This window comes from Oreochromis niloticus, linkage group LG17 (genome assembly GCF_001858045.2).
Source record: "Oreochromis niloticus isolate F11D_XX linkage group LG17, O_niloticus_UMD_NMBU, whole genome shotgun sequence".
NCBI lineage: Eukaryota > Metazoa > Chordata > Actinopteri > Cichliformes > Cichlidae > Oreochromis > Oreochromis niloticus.
The window spans coordinates 22,207,028-22,227,799 of NC_031981.2; the positions used below are offsets into that span (position 1 = coordinate 22,207,028).

At 43.0% G+C, this 20,772-nt stretch overlaps 1 protein-coding gene across 1 annotated transcript in view; it reads left to right on the plus strand.

The window, feature by feature from the left end:
- The window catches only part of phf21b (PHD finger protein 21B), a 58,828-nt gene that overhangs the window by 25,904 nt on the left and 12,152 nt on the right, over positions 1 to 20,772 (plus strand). Inside the window, 1 exon segment of the mRNA XM_019346454.2 lies at positions 12,981 to 13,247. Coding sequence (XP_019201999.2) covers positions 12,981 to 13,247 — 267 coding nt within the window.

Here is a 20,772-nt window from a genome sequence, read left to right on the forward strand (position 1 = left end):
ATCATGATTAGAAAGAATAATTTGTAATTTGGCCTCACAAACATTTAAAAGTATAAACAAGAAATATACGTTGGTGGGATTTTAATAATATAAGCAGCTGTTGATGGATGATTAGTAAAATCAGGCATTCAGATGATAATTCAGAGACTTAATCAAGCTGTGTAACATCCACGTGTGTGACTCATGTTATATAACCAGAGAACAAACAGGAAGTGATGTAAATGCTTTTCAATGGAAATTGAGGCAGAAAAGTGGGAAATCATCCTAATAACCTCACTCTGTTGTAGTAAATGTGAATAAATAATAAAATAACTGCTGGTGTTTGGTGGCTGTTTGATGACCACGTTATCACCACGTCCAGTGACATTTAAAACGTGAGCTGATCATTGAGGATTCGTGGTGTCAGGAGTGTTTCTGTAGCCAGTGTTTAACCTTGTTTATTAGTCAGCTCTGAATGTTTTTTTTTTTCTTTTTCCTTGGTGTTTTTCCACTACTCGAGTAGTTTGAGCTCTTCTTTTTTAAATCTTGACTAAACAACTAGTACATTAGTTGCTGGGAACATTGTTGCTTTTATTCCACTTTATGTCTGAAGTCTTTTAGGGGAGGTAGCTTCCATCAGTGCAGTTTTCCTTGGTGACTTTTCAGGCTAGTCTTCATTTTTCCTCAGCCGCTCCTCCAAACAGAGCCCAAATCATGTTGAGAAAAGATTAGATTTTTAACTCCTCAGCGTGAACACGGCCGAGCTCCAGCCCAACCTGCTCATTCAGCCACTAACCGGCCATTTAATCAGCACCAATAACGTCTGCTGCTGCTCTTTCTGCCATTTTTCATCCTCTTATTATCTGCGATTAGGAGAGCAGAGCTGAGATGATCGGTGGACGCAGCAGCGGCTCTATAATTTCTCTCCGGCTCTTCATTTTTTAATATAGAGTTTGACCTTTCAGAGCTATGTGCCGGTTGCCGCCGCTGGTCAATATTCTCAGCTCTCGCTGAAGGTGCGAGCTGTTCGGTTGGCAAATAAATGTCTTCATTAAAGCGACGACCCCGAGCCACATTTCTTCTCAATGACGTTCAGATCGTTTCTGCTTCAGCCTGTGATTTTGTTTGGCCTCCGATAAACGTTGAGGGACGAGGACGGGAGATTAAAGACGCTTAGTTTTCACAGGTGAACATTTTCTGAGAAGCTCTGAGGCCTCTGTTCCCACAGGATTCATGTTTCTGGGAGGTGGTGTTGGTCCTGCTCATTTAATTCATCGTTCTGTATGAAATTAAAAGATCTGGACTGTACAGGAGAAAACAGAAAAGATTTGACATTTTTAGGTTTTTAATAGTTTTAATAATCCAGTTCTAACTGTTTGTACAGACACTGGTTCATTACACACAGGAGCTCCGCTTTTTTTAAAGGCACCTGTTTGACACGCATGAACAAATCCAGGTAAAGACGGCACTCAGAGAGAACACCTGTGCTTACCTGTACCTCACATTACAACAGCATATTAATGAGCTTACAGCCCAGATTTCCCTTCAGAATAAAAGCTTGCCTGCTGGGCCTTTGTGAGTTCTCAGCTCTCTGAGCCTTTATTGAAAAGAAAAGTCTGAACTTTATGTCTTTTTCAAACCCCGAGATGTCTCAGTCAAATCAAGCTGCTTCTTCTTGAGTTGTTTTGCGTTCCTCTTGTTTCCATTTACATCTCGGACCTCCTGCTGTGATGGAGTGACATGTCTCTATAGCAACATTTCTGTGTGATGCTGCAGGATTGAAACAAAGACAGAAATCCTGAGCAGACCTCCCTTCAGCGTGAAGTCACAGGAGCTGATTTAAGTGGTAATAAGAGCAGGAGGGGTGAGGTTTGATCGTTTACTTTTCATGGAGAGGCGCCGCAGTGAGAACAGCGGGCAGCGTCACAACAGCTTCGATCACGTTTCGGCAAATCACATTAAAAAGAAGTCACATTTTTATGATCTTCCATTCATGCGAGCGGCTCCGTCACTTCTGAAAAACCCAATTAGCAGAGATGGGCGATTGAAATCTCGGTGAGGGCGGCGGAGACTCTCAGCAGGCTCGGCTCAGTTCTGTCTCTGCGTTGGCATTCAGTCGGTGAAATATCTTCTGGGCACTTTTGCTGAAAAGTTAATTGAGATGATAAACAAATCAGAGTTTGGAGCTGCTGCTGTGATTTCCTGTTTTTTCTCTTCTGAGTAAAAAAAAGAGAGACATCAAAGAGCCGAAGGCAGCAGGCCGCCACAGAAACAGTGATTAGAGCCGCCGCTGCTGATCGATTGAAGAGGTATTGTCACTGTTTCTGTTTGTGTAATTAAAGTTTGTGTCTTTGAGTCCATTTACCGAGTAAACACTTCTATCGTTCTCTGCAACGAAGCTCGTTAGGGGGCGATAATCAGCATCACTTAGTATTTAGAAAATAATTCAACCGTTTCTCCAAAGAAGTAAAACCTCGCAGTCATTTTTTGTTTTTTCCTTTATCACAAAACTGCTGATCACTTAGACTGTATATCAAAGATGGACAAGGACACCCACTGGTTTGTGGACTCCACATTTTGAAGCCTCAACATTGGCCTTTTGGAGCATATATCTTATTTATAATCTTATTATTAATCTTATTCACTCCATGTTGATATGACAGCATCACACAGCTGCTGCAGATGTGCTGCGACCATCAGAAGATGGTACACTTGTTATAAAGGGGCAGACATGGTTAGCAACAATAATCAGGTAGGCTGTGGTGTTTAAATGATGCTCAGTTGCTACTAAGGAGCCCAAACTCTGCCAAGAGTATATCTCTCCTACCTTTACACCACCAGCAGCCTGAACTGTTGATATAGGTCAAAACTCTGACCCGACCATCTGAATATTGCTGCAGAAATTGAGACTCATCAGAGCTGGAAACATTTTTCCATCTTCTGTTGTCTAGTTTTGTCAGCTTGTGTCACCTGTAGCCTCATCAGTGTGTCATCAGTGTGGTCTTCTGCTGCTGGAGCCCATCTGCTTCAAGGTTCAGAGATGCTGTTCTGCAGATCTTTGTTGTAACGAGTGGCTGTCTGGGTTACTTTTACCTTCTTATCAGCTTGAGGCAGTCTGACCATTCTCTGACCTCAACAAGGTAATTTCTCCCGGAGAACTGTGGAAAATCGAAGCAAATCAGCGAGAAAAATGTTAAAAGTCACTTAAATCATCTTAATTAATCATGCTAATACAGTAATTGGTTCTACAGCAGGTTATTTTTATCATGTCTATATGTCTAAATGCACTGAGTTGTTGCCATCCGGCTGATTAAATATTTACCTTAACAATCAGTTAGTTGTTAGTGTCTGTAATATGACTGGTGAGTCTGTGTATTATTTCAAATTAAAAGCCTATCAGCAACACAAAGCAATGTTTGCAGATTCCCGGGAGAGTTTTTAATTTGAACATATTTCTCAGGATTAAATCCAAACTGTAAGGACGTGGATTTATTAGGACACGAGTTAACCATTAAGGAAGCTTTTCTTTGTCATCAGGTCAGGGGGTGATGAAAGGCAATGTCAGAAACAAAGCGATGTAAACAGTAAACAGCTGTTCTCATCTGCAGTTAAACATCTGTGAGGTGTTTAATTACTCATCAGTTTTCATCGATCCGCCGGCCAATAAATTGATCGATAGTTTGGGCTCTTCTTGTCGACATTTCCTGCTGTCGGATCAGTGCGGCAGCTTGTCACATTCCAATGGAGTCCGAGTTACATGGGAAAATTAGACTCGGGGCGCGTTTGATTTGCATTTAAATGGATTTATTGTCCACTGACGGTGTGACGGGTGGAGACTGACCACATGATCAGATGAGAGGAAATGAGGAGCTGTGCTGCACGGTTTGGCCGAGCACCCCGTTCGGCTGCATAATGAACATTTTAATGTGATTGTTATCAGATGGAAGGCAGCGGAGGAGGATGAGGAGCAGTAATACTGACAGAGCTGAAGCTCTGCTGAAGCATGGAGACGTGGTCATTGAGCCTCTGAAGCGCGTCTCAGTTTGATTTCATGGATTTTTTTCTCTCTCTTAAAGTTAAAAAACAAACACTGAACAGCAAGTGGGGACTGTTTCTGATTTCATTTAAAACTACATGAAACAGGTTTAATTACTCGAGTTAACCAGCTGGATTCACTTATTGATCAGTTGATAATTGCTGATGATGCTCAGGAGGAGTGAATAACGTGGAATTATAGACTCTGTAATTGGTTAGCAAAGCCTCAAGCTGAGCATTTGTTTTTTTGTTTGTTTTTTCCCATCGCCATTTTAATGTTTTAAAAACCAGATGTGCCGAGTGTTTTAATATTTCCTACAGCACATTTGAATGAACTCAACCAATGTAGAAATTTCAGTTTCATGTTTTAGATTCTTCAGGACATCAGCTTCATTTTGTGAATTCAACTGCCTTACAGTCAAAATAATTAGAGCAACTCCTGAAACATCATTTCTGACTTCAGGGTGATGGACTGAGAGAAACTGGCTTATACCTCATGTGAGGATCCAGGTTTTCACTTTCAAAAAGTCTTGAAAAGTCAGTAAAATATACCGGGCTGCTCTTTGTCTTTATCTGAATCCTTTGACACTTTAACCGCAGTAAGCTGGTTTTAAATTACTCATCAGCTCTGTCCCTCAGAGCTCCAGATTAGGGCCACCACTCGTTTCCTGGGATATAAATAATATTACCACGATAGTCTTATCAAGATCAACACTGCTCAACGAGCTGAAATTGAAATGATCACATCATAGAAGTATTTATCCATCATTGTAGAGCAGAATTTGTTTTTGAAAGTCTTTTGAAAGCCTAAAAAGAATCTTTTTACAAACAAAACTTGGAGTTGGATTAGGTTGATCTTCTCTTTATGACCAGCACCTGATTACTGGCAGTTTGTCCTCCCATTGATTGGTTTTTGATAGATAAATCTCTGCTTGGGGTGCTTCCCTTTTATCTGTGCACACAAATAAAAAACATAGTCAGTATGAGTTTTGTTCGCAGTATTTTACAAATGTTTGTCCTCAAAGTCAGAACAGAATTGAGAAAAAGAGTCTTTTAAATGTGTCGCCCTGTTTCCTGAAATAATCTGTCAGAGCTGATTTTGGTTCAGAATATCTGTAAAAAGTACACTGCTGATATTTGAATTCAGTTATTTAGAAAGTGAACCTGATTTGTCCTCAGTGTGTTATTGAATATGGTCTCGTCTGTATGTCATGGTGTGATGACTGTGTGATCGACGTTTATGTTTATGTCTACTGCTCTCTTGGCCCGGTCGCTCTGAAACAAACGTGACTTTTAATGTCAGATATCCTTTATGTGGATGAATAAAGGAGCTCTGTTCTGTTTCTCAGGTTTATCCTGGTGATCAGTGAGAGGGTGCTGAACCTTCAGAAAGTTCACATCAAAGTTTAGGATCTTGTTTAATCAGCTGAAGTGTTTCATATTGGTCCTGTGAGCTTCAGCTTAATAACTGCTGTTACAGTAATAGTTTGGGACAGGTCTCACCTCCACCTGAGAGTCCCAGATGATCAGACCTCCTCCTGACGGGGAGGGCAGGTGTGGTTCGGTGGCAGTGATGGTCAGCTATGCAGCGTTTTCCCTGCTGGGTCGCAGCCACCCGGCGGCCATATTTCCACGCTGTGTTTGCTGGCTGAAGCTCCACCTCTGCGTGTGGGGCAGCGGGGGCCTCACAGCCCCTTTTGCCAAACTGTGGGCGAGGGTCCAGACTCTGTCCTGTGTGCCCCTGTTGATAAGCTGTCCCGCTGCCAGACATGAGCTGGTAGGAGTCCATTTACCCGAAAACTGCAGCCAAGGACACTTTGGAGGTTCTGATCCGTGAACATTTTCTCTGCTTCAGTCACAATCTTTTATCTTCGGTGGTTTCAACTGCATGATCTACTGTTTTTCTACCAAATATATAAGCTAATCTCTCTTTATGAATCTGGAATAATCTCTCTGTCTAATGGTAGTGGGCTTTGGAAAGCTTCAGCCTAAACCTGTTTACATTTTCTGTTTTCTTTTCTTCATTTAATAAAGCTTTTAATTTGAAAGTTTGGATTTCAGTTGAGATTAAGCACTGAATAAAAACAGTCTTCCTGGTTATGATGAAGCCTGCCTGCTGGAATTAATCAAACATCTGGCCCTGCCTGTAAGTGGGCCCCACGGTGGGATCCTGGATGGGTTTATGCTTGTCTCACCGTTTTTAAGGTGGTGTTTGTGAGTGTTTCTGTCTCACCAGAATGGAAAAGGCCAAACTGCAGCCGTCCGTCTCCTCGCGGCCTGAAGGGCCTTGCTGGTAAATGGCGTGTAAACAAAGGAACCGTCTGGCAGCTGCACTGATGGAAATCTGAACAGCTACTAATGTGTTTTTCAGCAGCCCCGTTATCTCAAAGGCCCACTATCAAACCCGAGTACATAATGAGTGTGGATAATCCGGCCCGCTCGCTGAATCGGCAGTGCTGGCGATGACCTTAGCCGTGGCCGTGGAGCGGGCGGGCGGCGTTCTCAATTAAATTCTGCCACTGGAGTGGAGAGAGACGGCGAGCTCGCAGAGATCAGTTTAACTGCTGAATGAGAGATTAGAAAGAAAACAAGCGTTGACTAATGCTGAATAAACTTCACCCCTACGGGTTGTTTCTTCGAATGCAGCAAATTATATGTGCCTTTCAAAGTCGAGGGAGTGGACGGGAGCTGAAACAGCAAGAAGAGGAAGCTGAAGAATAACTGTTACAGCTGTTTAAAGCCCAATAACGTCATATTCAGATTTAAATCATTCCAGCTGATGTGGGGCATCCATTCATCTCTTTTTCACAGCTTTGTTCACTTTGTTTAAAAGTCGCTATTTGAGAAAAAAGGCTAAAAAGAGCTTCATCGAATCAGAAGTATTTGTTGTGCTTCTGTATCATTACACTCACAAATCCACAAGGAAACAAAAAATACTCAAAATCAAAAGAATGTTTGTTTTTGTGGTACACGTTCAAATCTGATACCATCATAGCCTGCCGCCGCCATGTTGGTTTTTCAGAGTCAGAAGTGACCATATTTAAACCAGAGGGTGGAGCTTTTGGCTCCGCAGCATGAGCTTTACTAGAAGTTGATGCTTCCTGGCATCCAGTAAAACCTGCAAGTCCTTCATCGTCCAGCAGAGGCTCCAGCAGAGTCCGTACTCATGTTAAAGTGGAAATGCTGTTTCAGGAACAGCTTCAGGAGTCAGGAGTCGTGGTCTTCAATTCCTTGACGTCTTTCCTGTTCCCATCAGCTGACACGCTGCAGCTGTTTCAGGTCTCTGCCAGCTCCCTCCCTGTGGAAAGCTGACCGGCTTTCTGGTTCCAGCTGACTTGTCTGTCTCGAGCACTTCCACTGGGACCTCTCCCAGAGTTTCAATTAACGATCTTTCTTCAGCCAGCAAAGAGCAGAAGAGATCAGGGAGGAAGGGAACACTGTGTGACCGACCGCCGCTCCGTCACAGCCGGGTCTGAGAAAAACTCCAGGCGTGCATTCATAAATAAAAAGAAGTGTGTGATCGATGCTGCAGGGCTTTATTTTTTCCATCTCTTAAATACCTAAAGTTGTCTCTAGACTGTAGAAGCCTCTAAAACAAGATTGTAAAACATGATCCGGCCCCAACTATAAATTCTCCAGAGGTGATGGGTAACCACCTTCTCCATAAACGGACAAAAACACCCACATACTGCTGTCTCACTCCCAGTTTATTGATTGATTTTTATTATTATTCCTTCCTGCATAAATATGCCGAGCCCAGACAGCATTACAAGACATGGTTATTTAGGAAAAAGAAACCAGAAGCAGACAGGCAACAAATCAAACATCCTGACACTTTTCTTTTTCCGAGCTTTACAAATATAGAGAACTCATTAGGAAAGAATTTTGAAAACTTGTTCATTCATTCTTTATCAGTGCACCGAAAAATTTCTGGGTCTTTGTAACAGTAATCTCATCATACATGGAAACAATACTGAAGAAAATATGATTAATTATTAATCTCTAAATCTTGTAATTAACACAACCTGTTCTCCTCCTGGATGTTTTTAATCTGTGAACTTCAAGAGTCAAGAAACGAGTTCTTGTTCTTCATAAATCTGCTGTAATCGCTCTCAAGGCCATAATCATGCTCCATTTGAATATATGTTCATTATTTTGGTTTTAACGAGATGTCCTTTAACCATTTTTCTCCAAGCCCAATCAGTAACTTTATTCTAGTAGAGTTCACGCTGTGTAATAAATTGTTATTACAATACATAAGTCAGCATGAGGCTCTGCAGGACATGGATGATTTCCTCCAAAGCAAAGCCATCCGGTTGACTCTAGTTTCTGACAAGCTCGTCATTTAATTTTCACCTTATTGATCCAGGAATCCAACTCGGATTCTGTTTAATGTTGTTCCAAACACCACCGACCTGAGGCATGAAAGGACAAGCTTTATTTTAGTTGTTGCAAATACAGTATTGATATATATGAATATGTACACCTTAGTACATGCTGGCTGATCGTTATCCTCACTCAAACCCAGCACAAGTTAGGAGTGTAGTTTAAAGCCCAGGAGAAACCTCCGAGTGTGCAGGAGAAGCAGCTGTTTATGGAGGTTGAAGGTGAATGAAGCTAAAATGGAGGATGGAGGTGACGTCTCTGATATACGTTATTTTTGTACTGCAATAGAAACTTATACAAAATGTAAAAGTCAGCCTTTATTAACTTCAGCAATCCCTTCTATCAAAAAAATGATGAAAGATTCTACAAGAAAATGTTATGTTATTGGTCTACAGCTTCACAGGGCTCCATTTATTCTGGCTTATCAAAGAGAAACACTGGAAACAGGAAGTCCAAAAAGTTGGAGTTCTACTTTACTAATCCTGTGAGGTCTCAAATGTCATCAGCAATGTCAGAAGACCGTTTTAGCTCTTTCCCCCATAAAGACGACATTTGATACCCTTAATAACCTTAATGATGAGTTCTGACACCTCAGTATATGTCAATAAAGTTGTGGTTTGACGACCATTAGAATAGTTTCCAAATGTAGCTGCATAGGCAAAGACTGCCCTTGCTAACTTCTGATGGCCTCCCAGTCATTTTAGTCTATAAGCAGCTCAAATATGAACTTCTAACATCACAAGAATGCATTAATAAACATGCAGAAAATAGGACGCTGATAAAATCCAAACCAGTTTAGCTTACCAGGCTATTTCGTACTCATTTGACTGTTTATTGGTTTCAATCTCTAGTTTAAACAGTTGGTACTGCTTTACACCATTTTGATGTGCACCAGCATAAAGATGGAGAATTTACCAAAGTGAATCATCGGTTCTCAAAGGCAGAAAATTGGGCATGCATCAGAAAGCCCATTTCCTCCATCACACTGTCCAGCCGTCATTAGAGCTGCTCTGTGTGGATAAAAGGTGAGGAGAGAGTGGACGCTGATGAAAGCCTCTGCAGGCTGCGTCTCATTTAACTGAGCCCGATAGCTGGAGGAATGGCTCGTTAAGACACCTTAAAACATCGTTAACGTTTCCTCTCTCAGATTGTTGCCTATCAGGCAAAACTGTCTGCTCAGGGGTCACAGAGTCCTCCCAAAGTCTTCCACTACAGTCCACCAATCAGCCCGACACAGGCCCAATCTGCAGACATGTCTCAGAGGAGTTAGACAGCACTCAAAAGGCCATCCTGGTGCTTAACAGTATAAAACTGGGGAACTGAATCCTTAAATCGTCACCTTTCGACCGGGGACTCTGCTCAATGTTACACCATAGAAAGAGGCACTCTCTGTGCTAGGTGGTGTCTTCTTTCACACCCTGCATGCATTAGTGAAGCCTCCTGATAGTAACATGTGCAATCAATCCTTCATTTAGAGATACTTTTGCCTAACTGTTGGTAAAAACTGAAGAAAAGCAAAGCAGTGAAAACATTTTTCAGAGCGATGCTGCAGAAGCTCCGTTTGATTTTATCCACAGCTTCAAAGCAGCCGAGGTCAGGTTCAGCGCACGCTGCCATTATCTGACATTTTGGGAAATCCTTTACACCTGAGAGTCAGATGGATATCAGCTGTCGAGGAACACGTCATTACATTCAAGTCTGAGTGTCCTTTTTCTGGAAGATAAATCCTCGCTGTTTGAAGAACCTGGAAGGTCATTTAATGACACTTAACGCTGGTTTAAAGGTTTCTGCAGGATCCTCAAAGACTGAATACATTCCATCAGCTGCACGATAAAAAGGATTTATGGGCTGTTTCTCTTGGTTTAAATGTAGCTGTGGGCTGTGTAAATATGTCAGTACTCTGTGAGGACCACGGATTGTCTTGAATTTCTAACAGAGGAAATCTAAGGAGGTTAAAATTTATTTCAACCTAAATTTGGGGTTTTAATGGGTATTTAATTCAGACTTATTGTGCATCTTTAAGGGAGGGTAAATGTTTCTAAAGTTGTCAAAAATCCCTAAAACTTGTGGGTTGGTACTAAAGTAAAACTGAAGAACATTTTTAGTGAGTTGGATATTAAACATGGACGTCATCTGTTGGGTAGTTTTGGATCATTTTGGCTGCTGCCATGTTGGGTTTTTTTTCATAGGTGAGCATACTTGGAGAGAAGGGTGGAGCTAATGCGGCCAGACAGATGTGATGAACTTATCGATAGAGAACAAACTAGTATACATGTTTGTTACGTTTCTGTATCAGGCTGTAAACATGTTTATTTCTGCTGTTTTAGTTAAACAGGGGAGTCTATGGGGACTGACTCACTGCTGCCTCTGCTAGGTGTCAGAGGAACTGCAGGTAGTAATGATGCATTTGAGTTGTTCGTTCTCTGCTCTGTCAGAAGCTCAGTGTGATCTGAGGTGTTTCCTCTTCAGGCTTTGCTTTCTGCAGGTGCGGGTTGAGGCTTTTTTATCGTCCTGTGTTGTTTCTTTTCTCGTAGCGGGAAGTGCCGATGAATCTTGATGTTCTCGGCGGCAGCATTGTTTATGTCTTCAGTCTGATCTCCGGTGGCTCTGAAACGCTCTCGGAGCATCGTAATCGTGGCTCTCTGCGATCCCTGCTGCTCTCACGTTCTCTTCTTCCTCCCCTCATTCACTTTCTCCTCAGCTCCCTGCAGGAGGGACGAGGCTGTGCTCTGCAGCCTGGAGAGCCTTTAAATGAGTGACCTTTGAGACAATCAGAGGCGCCCCGGCTCAAACAAACCCTGAATGGCGAGTGGCGGTCCCCGGGCCCTGTAGCAGGCTGCTGCCCGGGCTGCCTGTGGATTACATTGATCCCCTGAAACAATGGCCTCACTGCACTCATGGTGGAGGGGGCTGATAAATAACATGTGAATAAATGCAGGGGGAGCACCGAGAGTCATGGAGGCCTCCGCTCTGAGCTAGAAAGGATTTACCTGTTGTTCCAGAAGCTTCATGTCCCAAACAGTCAGCAGGTTTCATTTGACTGGGTCCTGTTCAGGTGACATCATAACCACGGCTGACATGAACTCATATTGACAGTCGTTGCTGCTGCCATTTTCTAATAAAACCCAAACTTTGAAAGTGTTTGTGATTAGCAGCCGGGCTTGGAAGATGCTTTCAGACCGTGAGACGTGTTTGTGCCCCCCCCCTTCCTGCCCTGCCCCGCCCACTGTAGTCTATAGAAACGTTTGAAAGAAGCAGCGGTGGGACGAGAGGGGGCAGTGAGTGGAAAATAAAACATTTAGAGAGCTCTTCTTCAGGAGTGTGAGGGTGAAACGAAGGGAAAAGGGAGATTACTCCAATCTGCCGGGGGAGATGTTTCTGTGGTACAGGCTGAGGAGGGGGAGGAGGAGGTGGGGGAGGGGCGTAAATGTGTATTCATGTGGACGAGGACGCTGAGTGTTTCCAGTTTAACATTAGAGTGTGAGTCGAAGTCATCGTGAGCTGCTGCAGATTCAGGTCAACGCCAGTGTGAACAATATCTGTTTGTGTCGGGGGGAGACGTCTGCTCAAGGATTCAGACTAGAAGAGGTCACCTGTTCACCTGCTGCTACACTGTTAACAGGCAGGATGGATGTAAAATATCACTGAGAGCATGACCAGCATTTATACAGCAGTCAGTCTGCTCATACACTAAATACTTACTTTGAACACAAAGTAAACCCTTAACGAAACTAAAACTTAAAAATCAACATTAAGAATAAATATTAAAAAATATATACTTAAAATATCAAAATACCAAGTAAATAACAAACTAATGTAGAAAGTGTATGTAAAAAGTGCAACGTAAACACTTTTAAAGTAGAAGATGAGTTCATTCTTGAAAATGTAATAAAATATAAATTTTTTAGGTTTTTAAAATAACTACATAAAAAAACTAAAACTTCAGCAAAGTAAATACAAAAATAAATAATTAAATAAACAAAAATGAAGAACAATGCAAAGAAAAAATTATGAATTGAATGCAAAAATACACAGAATAGTAAAATATAGAATAAATTCTTGAAATCATAATAAAAAAGTAAATTTAACAAAAGAAATAAAAAAATAAATATTTTTGTATTTTACCAAAAATAAAATCTAAAGTAAATATTTTCAAAGTTAATTAAAACGTTAACCTTTAATACTTGAAACAAAAATAAAACGTAAATTAAAAGGTAAAAGTATACACTACAAGTACAGATACTGTATATCATCACTGCGTCCTGATTGGTGTAACCGTAAAGGCAGGAGGACGCTCTGCACTTGCTCTGTTTCTGCTTCAGCTTCAGCTTTTTAATCTCAGCCATGGCTTTGTTTGCAGCATCTTCATACAGCAGGGAAATGTAGTTTCAGGAGGAGTGTGAGGTGTACTCAAACTACAGACAGACTGAGGCCCTCACACACAGACGGACGCATCTGTCTCTCGCTCTCCCTCCCTTGCTGTTATCTGTCTGTCTCACCTGTTCATCTCTCTCTCTCTCTCTCACACCTGTCTGTCTGTCTCTCACCTGTCTGTCTGTCTCTCACCTGTCTCTCTGCAGAAGCTGGCGGTCAGAAGCTGTCCTGTTGGGACGACTAAGCCGCTGTCGCTCATCAAGCCTCCCAGTCAGGGCATCGCCATCTCCGTGGTGCCGGCCAAGGCTCCCGTTTCCATGGTAACCGCACACATTAACGGACAGAAGGCGGTGGCGAGCTCAGAGCCACTGCAGACGTCCCCCATCAACCTTCAGACGGGCGGCAGGGCCGTGGCCGCCGGAGTCCACCCGTTCAGCAGCAGCAGGAGAGCCGGAGAGCTGCCCCCCTCCCAGGTAACGCCCCTGCTGAGGTCACAGTGAGCAGCTGTTCCAGCTGTTTCTGTTCCAGTCATTAGGGTGAACAGGTGTCCAAAAAGAAACTACTTTTTCACACAGAAAGTAGTTTATTTCATGTGATGGATTATTACATCACACATCCGGAGGTTGAGTCTCAAACACGTTCTTGTGGATTCACCTGTTTTCCAGGTGAGCGATGAGTTAATAGGTTTTACACAGTAACACAGACCTGCACCCAATGCAGGCAGCTTTGTTTACTGCAGGTAGAATTTGGGTTTTTGTGAATAGAGTCTGGTGGGCTTGGACAGAGCCGTCTGACAGCAGCACAGGCACCGAAAATGTTTTCGTACTGTCCGCAGTGCTACAATTAGCTTGTCCTTTATTTACCGCAGTAAATGTAGAACATTTGTTCCTGGTTCCTGGTATTAGTCTGCCTATTTCCTGGAAACTATAATGAAGAATATCAACAGCGGATGAATCTGTGGAGCTTCACAGAACATCTGCTTTTTGGATCCTTTCAGAGGTATTTTATTCTTTACAGTCTTTAGTCTACACTGCCGGACAGGTGACCTGAAAAATATGTAATTTGATTGTGGATTGCAGAGCTGAAGTTATAAAAACATTTTCCCTCTGGACATCAAACGGGTTGCTTTAACGTGACGTGTTGGTCTTTAAAGTCGCTGGTTTAGGGAGTAAATGTGTTTTCTTTGCAGCCGTCACCTTGTCGAGCATCCAGAAGCTTCTGTGTTGAGTCACTGCTCAGAAACCTTGGAAGAAGAAAGAAATTGTAAAAACTTGACATTTTGTGCCAGCTGCTCTAACATCCTGGATGATTGTGTTTGAATGCAGCTCAGCGTGTGAATGATCAGAGTCAGACAAAGACCTGAAAACCACAAATTCATCAAGCACAACACTTCCTGTTAAACTGTCATTTTTGTCATTTTTTTAAAAGCTTCAACTCTGAGATGAACACATCAAAAGCTCATGTATGTGTGGTCAGAAAACTGAGTCTGAATGTAGCAGAGCCAGCCTTGTTTTTTCATGTCGGTCAGTTTCCTGTCATGGAGTCTGAGGGTGTGAGTGCCGCAGCTCGCCGCTAAAGCAGCAGCTGATTGTTGTTGTGATTCTGAACACACTGTGCAGCAAGAAGGAGAACTCATGGTTTGAACTCAGGGACTGTTTTCCACTGTTCCTCCTCCTCCTCCTCGGAGCTGTTAGGATTCAGGCCGCAGCACCTCACCTCTTCCACACTTTGTATTCAGCACCATCACCTCCATCAGCACACAGCCGGGATTCGAGCTTCACGCTCAACACCGGCAGCCTCCACACTATTACTGTAATTGCACGGCACCATAGAGGGAGGAGGGCCGAGCCTCGGGGCCCTCGGGCTCCGGCTTTATGCTTCCTCTGTCTGTCCGGCACATCAGCACGCCTCATATGACACGCAACACGTCTGCTAATGTGAGACTGGCTCACACAGAGAGGCTGCACAGTCTGACAGGAAATAACACGAGGAAGCTCTGCATCTGAAACTAGTCCTAAACACTAGAGCAGGGCGATATGACCAAAAATATTAATCACGATATACATTTGAAAATTTGCGATAACGATGTAACTGACGATATAATTGACACTAGACAAAATACTTTACAACTCCACAACTTTATTAGTGCAAAAAAACCCATCAATGTATTTTCACTTAAACAAGCAGCTGTTTTTTATGTGCATTAAAGTTATATAAAAATGTAACAGTGCAAATTCCTTTCTGACAGTTTAACCAAAAGGCATTTCCAGTGGAAATTGGCCGACATATCCTCAGCATAACCATGTATAATATCCACAAAACTTAAAAAGAGGTTATACACACACAATGCGGTTATATTATGTTGAAGCACAGTAGTATCACTCCGCGAGGCTCCTCGGTAGCCGTAATGCTCCAACAATCCATCAAGCAGTGCGGGTTCGTAGCTTAGCAAAGTCGTACTAAAACATTTGACAGATTTTCGAGCGCCGTGTACATAAAATCGTTTCGAGGTCAGTAAACACAACCAGAATTCATACATAAGGCACGCGGGATTATAAGAGGCACTGTCAATTTTCAGAAAAATCAAAGGATTGATTTTAAGTGTGCCGTATTTTCCAAACAACACGGTAATAATGACGGCCCGCTAGCATGCGCTACCAAAAGTAGTGCTTTGTTGTGTATCTGACGGACGAAAGCTAAACCAGTTCCACACCACTGAAGTTGCAGCATTTTTACAAACCAGTTCTGGTTCATCCGTTTCATTTAACGATCCGCTTTCGCTCTTCTCATTCTGCGTCGCCGCCATGTGCGTATGTAAACAAAGGCACTGCGCATGCGCGTTTTACCCATATTCTATCGCCATATTTCATTTTCCTATCGTTGCCCAAAATTACACCGGTATTACCGTGAACGGTATGATATGGCCCAGCCCTACTAAACACCATGATAAACAATGTCCAAAGCTTTCTAAAAAAGACCCAAATCAACCCCTAAAAATGCAAGAATCAATGCCCCTAAAGGGATTTTGACTTAAATGGAAATGATGTCCTGGACGACGTTCAAAGCCTTTCTAACATTAGAATTAAACTATAACTAGCCCAAACTATGGTCCAAAATGAGTCTTAAATCAGGCCTCAAAATGTCAGAAGCAATGTCCCAAACCTTTTCCAAAATATGTCTCAACTTAGAACATCATCATAAACAGGTTTAAAATAATGTAGTGTTTAATATAGTGTTTCCGGTAACATAACGAAGCAGCCGGTTGGTGGACCTATAGGGAAGATTGCACCATCTACATGTGGTACAGTAAGAGTGTGAGCTTCCATCAGGGCTGCACTGATAATCATAAAACTTGTTTAACATGGACCAGAAAATGAACATGTGACAATTCACAGTCCCACGACATTCAGGCTAAATGACTGGACACTCAGTGGTGTTGACTGTTCTTCACACATCACCAGGGGACCGGTCAGGGTGGGTTTGCATTTCAGGTCTAAATGTTATATGAAGTGAATCTGACCCTGATGATAAGCAGGTTCCTGGCAAGCTGATGGAATTAGGTTTACTCAGCCTGCACTTAGAGGCTTTTTGTGAAGCTTGTGTCCTTGGCCTTATGCTTCCTGTCTTCTGTCAGTTTGAGGCTTCTTACAGGTGGACGATCAGCTGCTCAGCTGTCGTTGCCTCTACTTGGGATGCAAAGCAGGTCGAACGTTTGGTGCGATAAGGCAGCTGCTTTTCATCATCATGTCACTTTGGACAAACGCAGACTGGCTCTCCTCCTCCTCCTCTGTCAGGTGGTGGAGGTGAATGCTTTGGGCAGCAGGACTCTCTCAGCTCTTTATGGCTGCATTGTTCAGCTGAAGCGAGCGCTCCTCACCCAGCTGCCATAAAAGAAAAAATAAACCCTCACTCTCCCCGACGCTTTTCTCGCCTCCATCAATCGAGAGTCATAAAGGCTCAGCCAATCAGAGGCCGGTGGCTCATGTGTGAACTGAGATGTGAGATGAGGAGGGGGGGTGGGTGGAGCAGGGAGGCAGGTCACTCCGACCACCTGGCCGCTAATTTGCAGATCAATAATGAGTTGTAATGGGACTGCTGCTCTGCATGAGTGCACACATTACAGCTGCATTGTTTCAGCACTTCAGTGAACTGTGAGTGCCGCCACACACACACACACACACACACACACACACACACACACCGTTTCTCTGTGCAGAGAGACGGGGATGCCGAGGCGCCGCCGTGACCCGTTTTACAAATTCAAATCAGACTGTGTTCAGACTTCCCCCTCCTGCTGGTGGGTTTCATTATCTCTGCCAAGCAGGTGAGGCCTCGGTCTTTCACACATGACTCGAACAGTTTGGGGGATTTGGTAGAAAGTTGCTCCGAGTTTTTGAATTTGTTTTAATCGTTTCACGCTTTTCAAACACTGTTATCCTGGAGCTACCATCATCTTTATTTGAAAACTAACTGCACACTCAACAAAGCAAAATCTAACCTAAAATCTCCAGACAGTTAAAGTAAATGTGTTACAGCCATGTGTTCCATGTACTGGAGTTTCTCAGCTGTAAATCCTTCAGAACAAATATAGAAGTTTAAAATATAGAAGTGCATCATAACGATGCCCAAACCATCCTAAACAACTCAACAATGCCCTCAACAATGTTTGACCTTTTGAATTTGTCTTAGCCCATTTAAAAAAACAATATCAACATCCTAAACAATGTTTAAAGTAGAAATTGTTGAAAAGCTTTGCTAAATGACTCTTTATCCAGTCCTAAAACTACCCTAAACACCCGAACAGCATCCTGAACAGAAACTGATTTTAAACTAGTCCCAAACAACGTCATCAGCATCTCCCTGAATGTCTGAAATCCGGTCGAAAAAAGCGTTTAAAACAGCGTTTGGAGCCAGCGCTGAAACAGAATGGAGAAATCTGCATCTTCAGCACCGGGCCAGAGTTTATCTGAAGATGACATCAGAAACATTCAGCATAAGCGAGTGCTGCCTCAGAGGAAGGGATTCAAAATAGAAATCATAAAATGTCGGATTTTATTCAGATTTGTTATGAAGCCGGTGAGAAAGCAGCAGTTTTACTGACGGTAACGTGAGCTAGAGATAATTGGGGCTGGTTTCAGTCAGCTGTGAACCCTGGCTACTGATTGGAGCTGAGCTGAGCGCCTGTTAGCTGAAGCGGAGGTACAGAGAGGCTGCGAGGAGGCCAAATCTGTTTGAAAGTCGTCCACTTTAACGCCAATCCTGCCTCTCTCTTTCATGACTCTCCTTCTCGCCGCCTTCCAAAGACATCTTTATCCTCTTAAAACAGCAGCCAAGGTCATCGGTGCCGTCCGCCTCCAAGGCTCGTCAAAGCCGGAGGAAGGTTAGACGGCCGCTTCAAGTGGTCTGCAGAGCACAGAGGGTCCGCAGAGAGCGACGGTCGCATTAATCATTATTTCATTTGTCAGCTGAAAGAGAAGAGAAGGCAGAGGACAAACACGCATGCTCTATCTGCTGCTGATTTAGCTGGACTCGGTTCAGTCACAGGAACTCAGTGCAGGATTCAGGCTTCACCTCCCAGACCCCAAAACCGGGGTTTCATCTCCAGACCATCATTTATTCTGAGATATGTAAGTGTGTCTCTAGGGAGAAGTGCGAGGTCATAGAGAAGCACCAAACAGGCTGAAATAGATTTATTCATAAAGAGCTCTTCAGTGAGAGCGCCTCAGACTGAAGCACAGAAACACAGAGTGATACTTCAGTCTCTCTGCTCAGTCATTTCTCAGGATTTGGGGCTAAATGAGGACTTCTAAACATTTCCATGAACAGCTGTGACTTTAGTAACCACGACAACCACAGGAACAGCATTAGTGTTAACCTGACAGGAGGAAACATGGATCCTTATTATTCATTGACCCTCCTCACGGCTAAAACCTCAGTATAGATCCTGAAGCCATGCAACAGTCGACCTTTTTAATCATCAGCTTTTTTGATCCTCACAGCTTCATAAGTCCAGCAGACATCTGCATGAGCATCAGTTTATTTATCTTCATTACAAACTGCAGTCAGAGTGACGATCGATCAGAGTCTGAAATCTGTGTCGCTACTCTGATGTCTGATCTGTTTTCTTCACCAAGTGATTTCTGGCTAAACTTTAAAGGGTCGTCTCGGCATGTGGAGTAGAGGTGTGATCAGAGCATGTTGGAGTAGATGAAAGCTCTCCTTTTACCTACATTGGGGATCGCCGCCCTGCTGTGAGTCCTCCCGGGTTGGATTCATTTTCTCATATTTTGGAATTTTCGTGTTTTCCGAGATAGAAAACTGTTAATTCTGCTCTGATGATGGATCAGTTTTGGTCCAGTCGATGAATTCTGTGATTCGTGATAAAGTTTGGAGGCAGCTTTAATTTGATTTTTAATAATTGGAGGTATTTAACAAGCATGCTGCGCTGCACGTTCACTTTAATCAGCACCAATCACAGACTCAAGGACACGAGTAGGAAGTTTTACTTTCAGTCAGCACGATTGTTTTGTGCAGGTTTCAGACACGTTAAAGCTTGAACGCTGATGTGGAGCACAGCCCCAGCCCAGTGTCTGCCGTGTCTTTGTCATCATCATCAGTGTTCAAGTTTCACCGCTGAGAGCGTGAATGAAGTCGGTATGAATCACAAGCGGAACCAGAATTATAATATTTCCTGATCAATGTTCAATTTTAAAAAGAGAAGATGTTTTTCATAAATGAGCACAACTGTGTCCCTGTACCATAAAACACATTTAATTAAACTACAGCATCATATTGAGTACATGTATGAATAAATAATCAGATATTTTATATGCAGAGCCGGACCATAACCCGAGGATAGCAGGGCTCAAGCTAGTGACCAAAGACTGTCTGAATTATGTTGTAATAAACACTGAGCTTCAGATTGACACGCTCACACAGAAGTCACAGAGGTCAGAGGTCACAGAGGTCAAACTCAGGATTTCAGGTTTAAATGAGGAAGATTCTCTTCTCTTGTTTCCAGCTTTCTGTTTTCCTGCTGAGTCAGATTTCGAAACAGCGCCCCCGGTGGACAGAGTCCTCCTGTTTTTTGTAGAAACACTGAGTGCCGCTGAAGCTGCTGATGCTGCAGACCGATTCTGAAATGTGTCATCTCTGCTGTGTGTGCGCCTCCTCCTCCTGCTCTTCCTGCTGCTGCTGTCGTCATGAAAAACCAAAGTTCATAACCTCCAAGGCTCGCCTGCCTCAGGCCATAAACCGTCCTTTGACCTGTTGACACTCCAACACTGCTCACTGTTTACAGCGTTTACCCGTCAAAAGTGGATGTGACACAGAAAAGTCAGAGAAACTTCTGAGCTGATCTGTGAACACGGAGCTTTAATTTTTATGTCACCACCACAGTTTGAGAATTGAAGCTGTAGTTTGTAAAACAGCTGCTCCTGGATCAGCTACTGATGAACAATCTTTAATTTATTTTAATTACAGCCAGAATTAAGTTCAATAAACACAAAACTCTTCCCTCTGATGACTTTCACATGTTGTGGTTTCATATTTTAGTTTTTTAGGCGTGAAATCACCTCATAGTCTTCCCCTTATATCAAGTGTTCCAGATGGATGTTTGCATTGAACATCTTCCTAATAATGAGGTCAGGGTATGAACAGTAACCTGACCCACCTGCTTCTTAAGCCTTTTGTTTACAAGGACAGCCAATCAGAAGGAATTGGGGAAGAGCTAAAGGAGCAGCCGTGGGTCAGAGATGGGGAGAATTATTCTGATCCATATGTCATACCGAGCCGCTGTTGCAGGGTCCAGAAACAGATCCGGTTTAAGGAAATCAAAGCTGATTGGACGGGAGGAGTGATGGTGATAATTAAGGAAGAGGAGTTTGGCTTTAGTTTTCTGTTTTCAGTTCTTCTCGTAGATGCCACAAACACAGCATCCTCGTCTGAATGTGACCCCGCCCCCTCCTCTGTGGTTTATCGCGGCAGGCCTGCGAGACT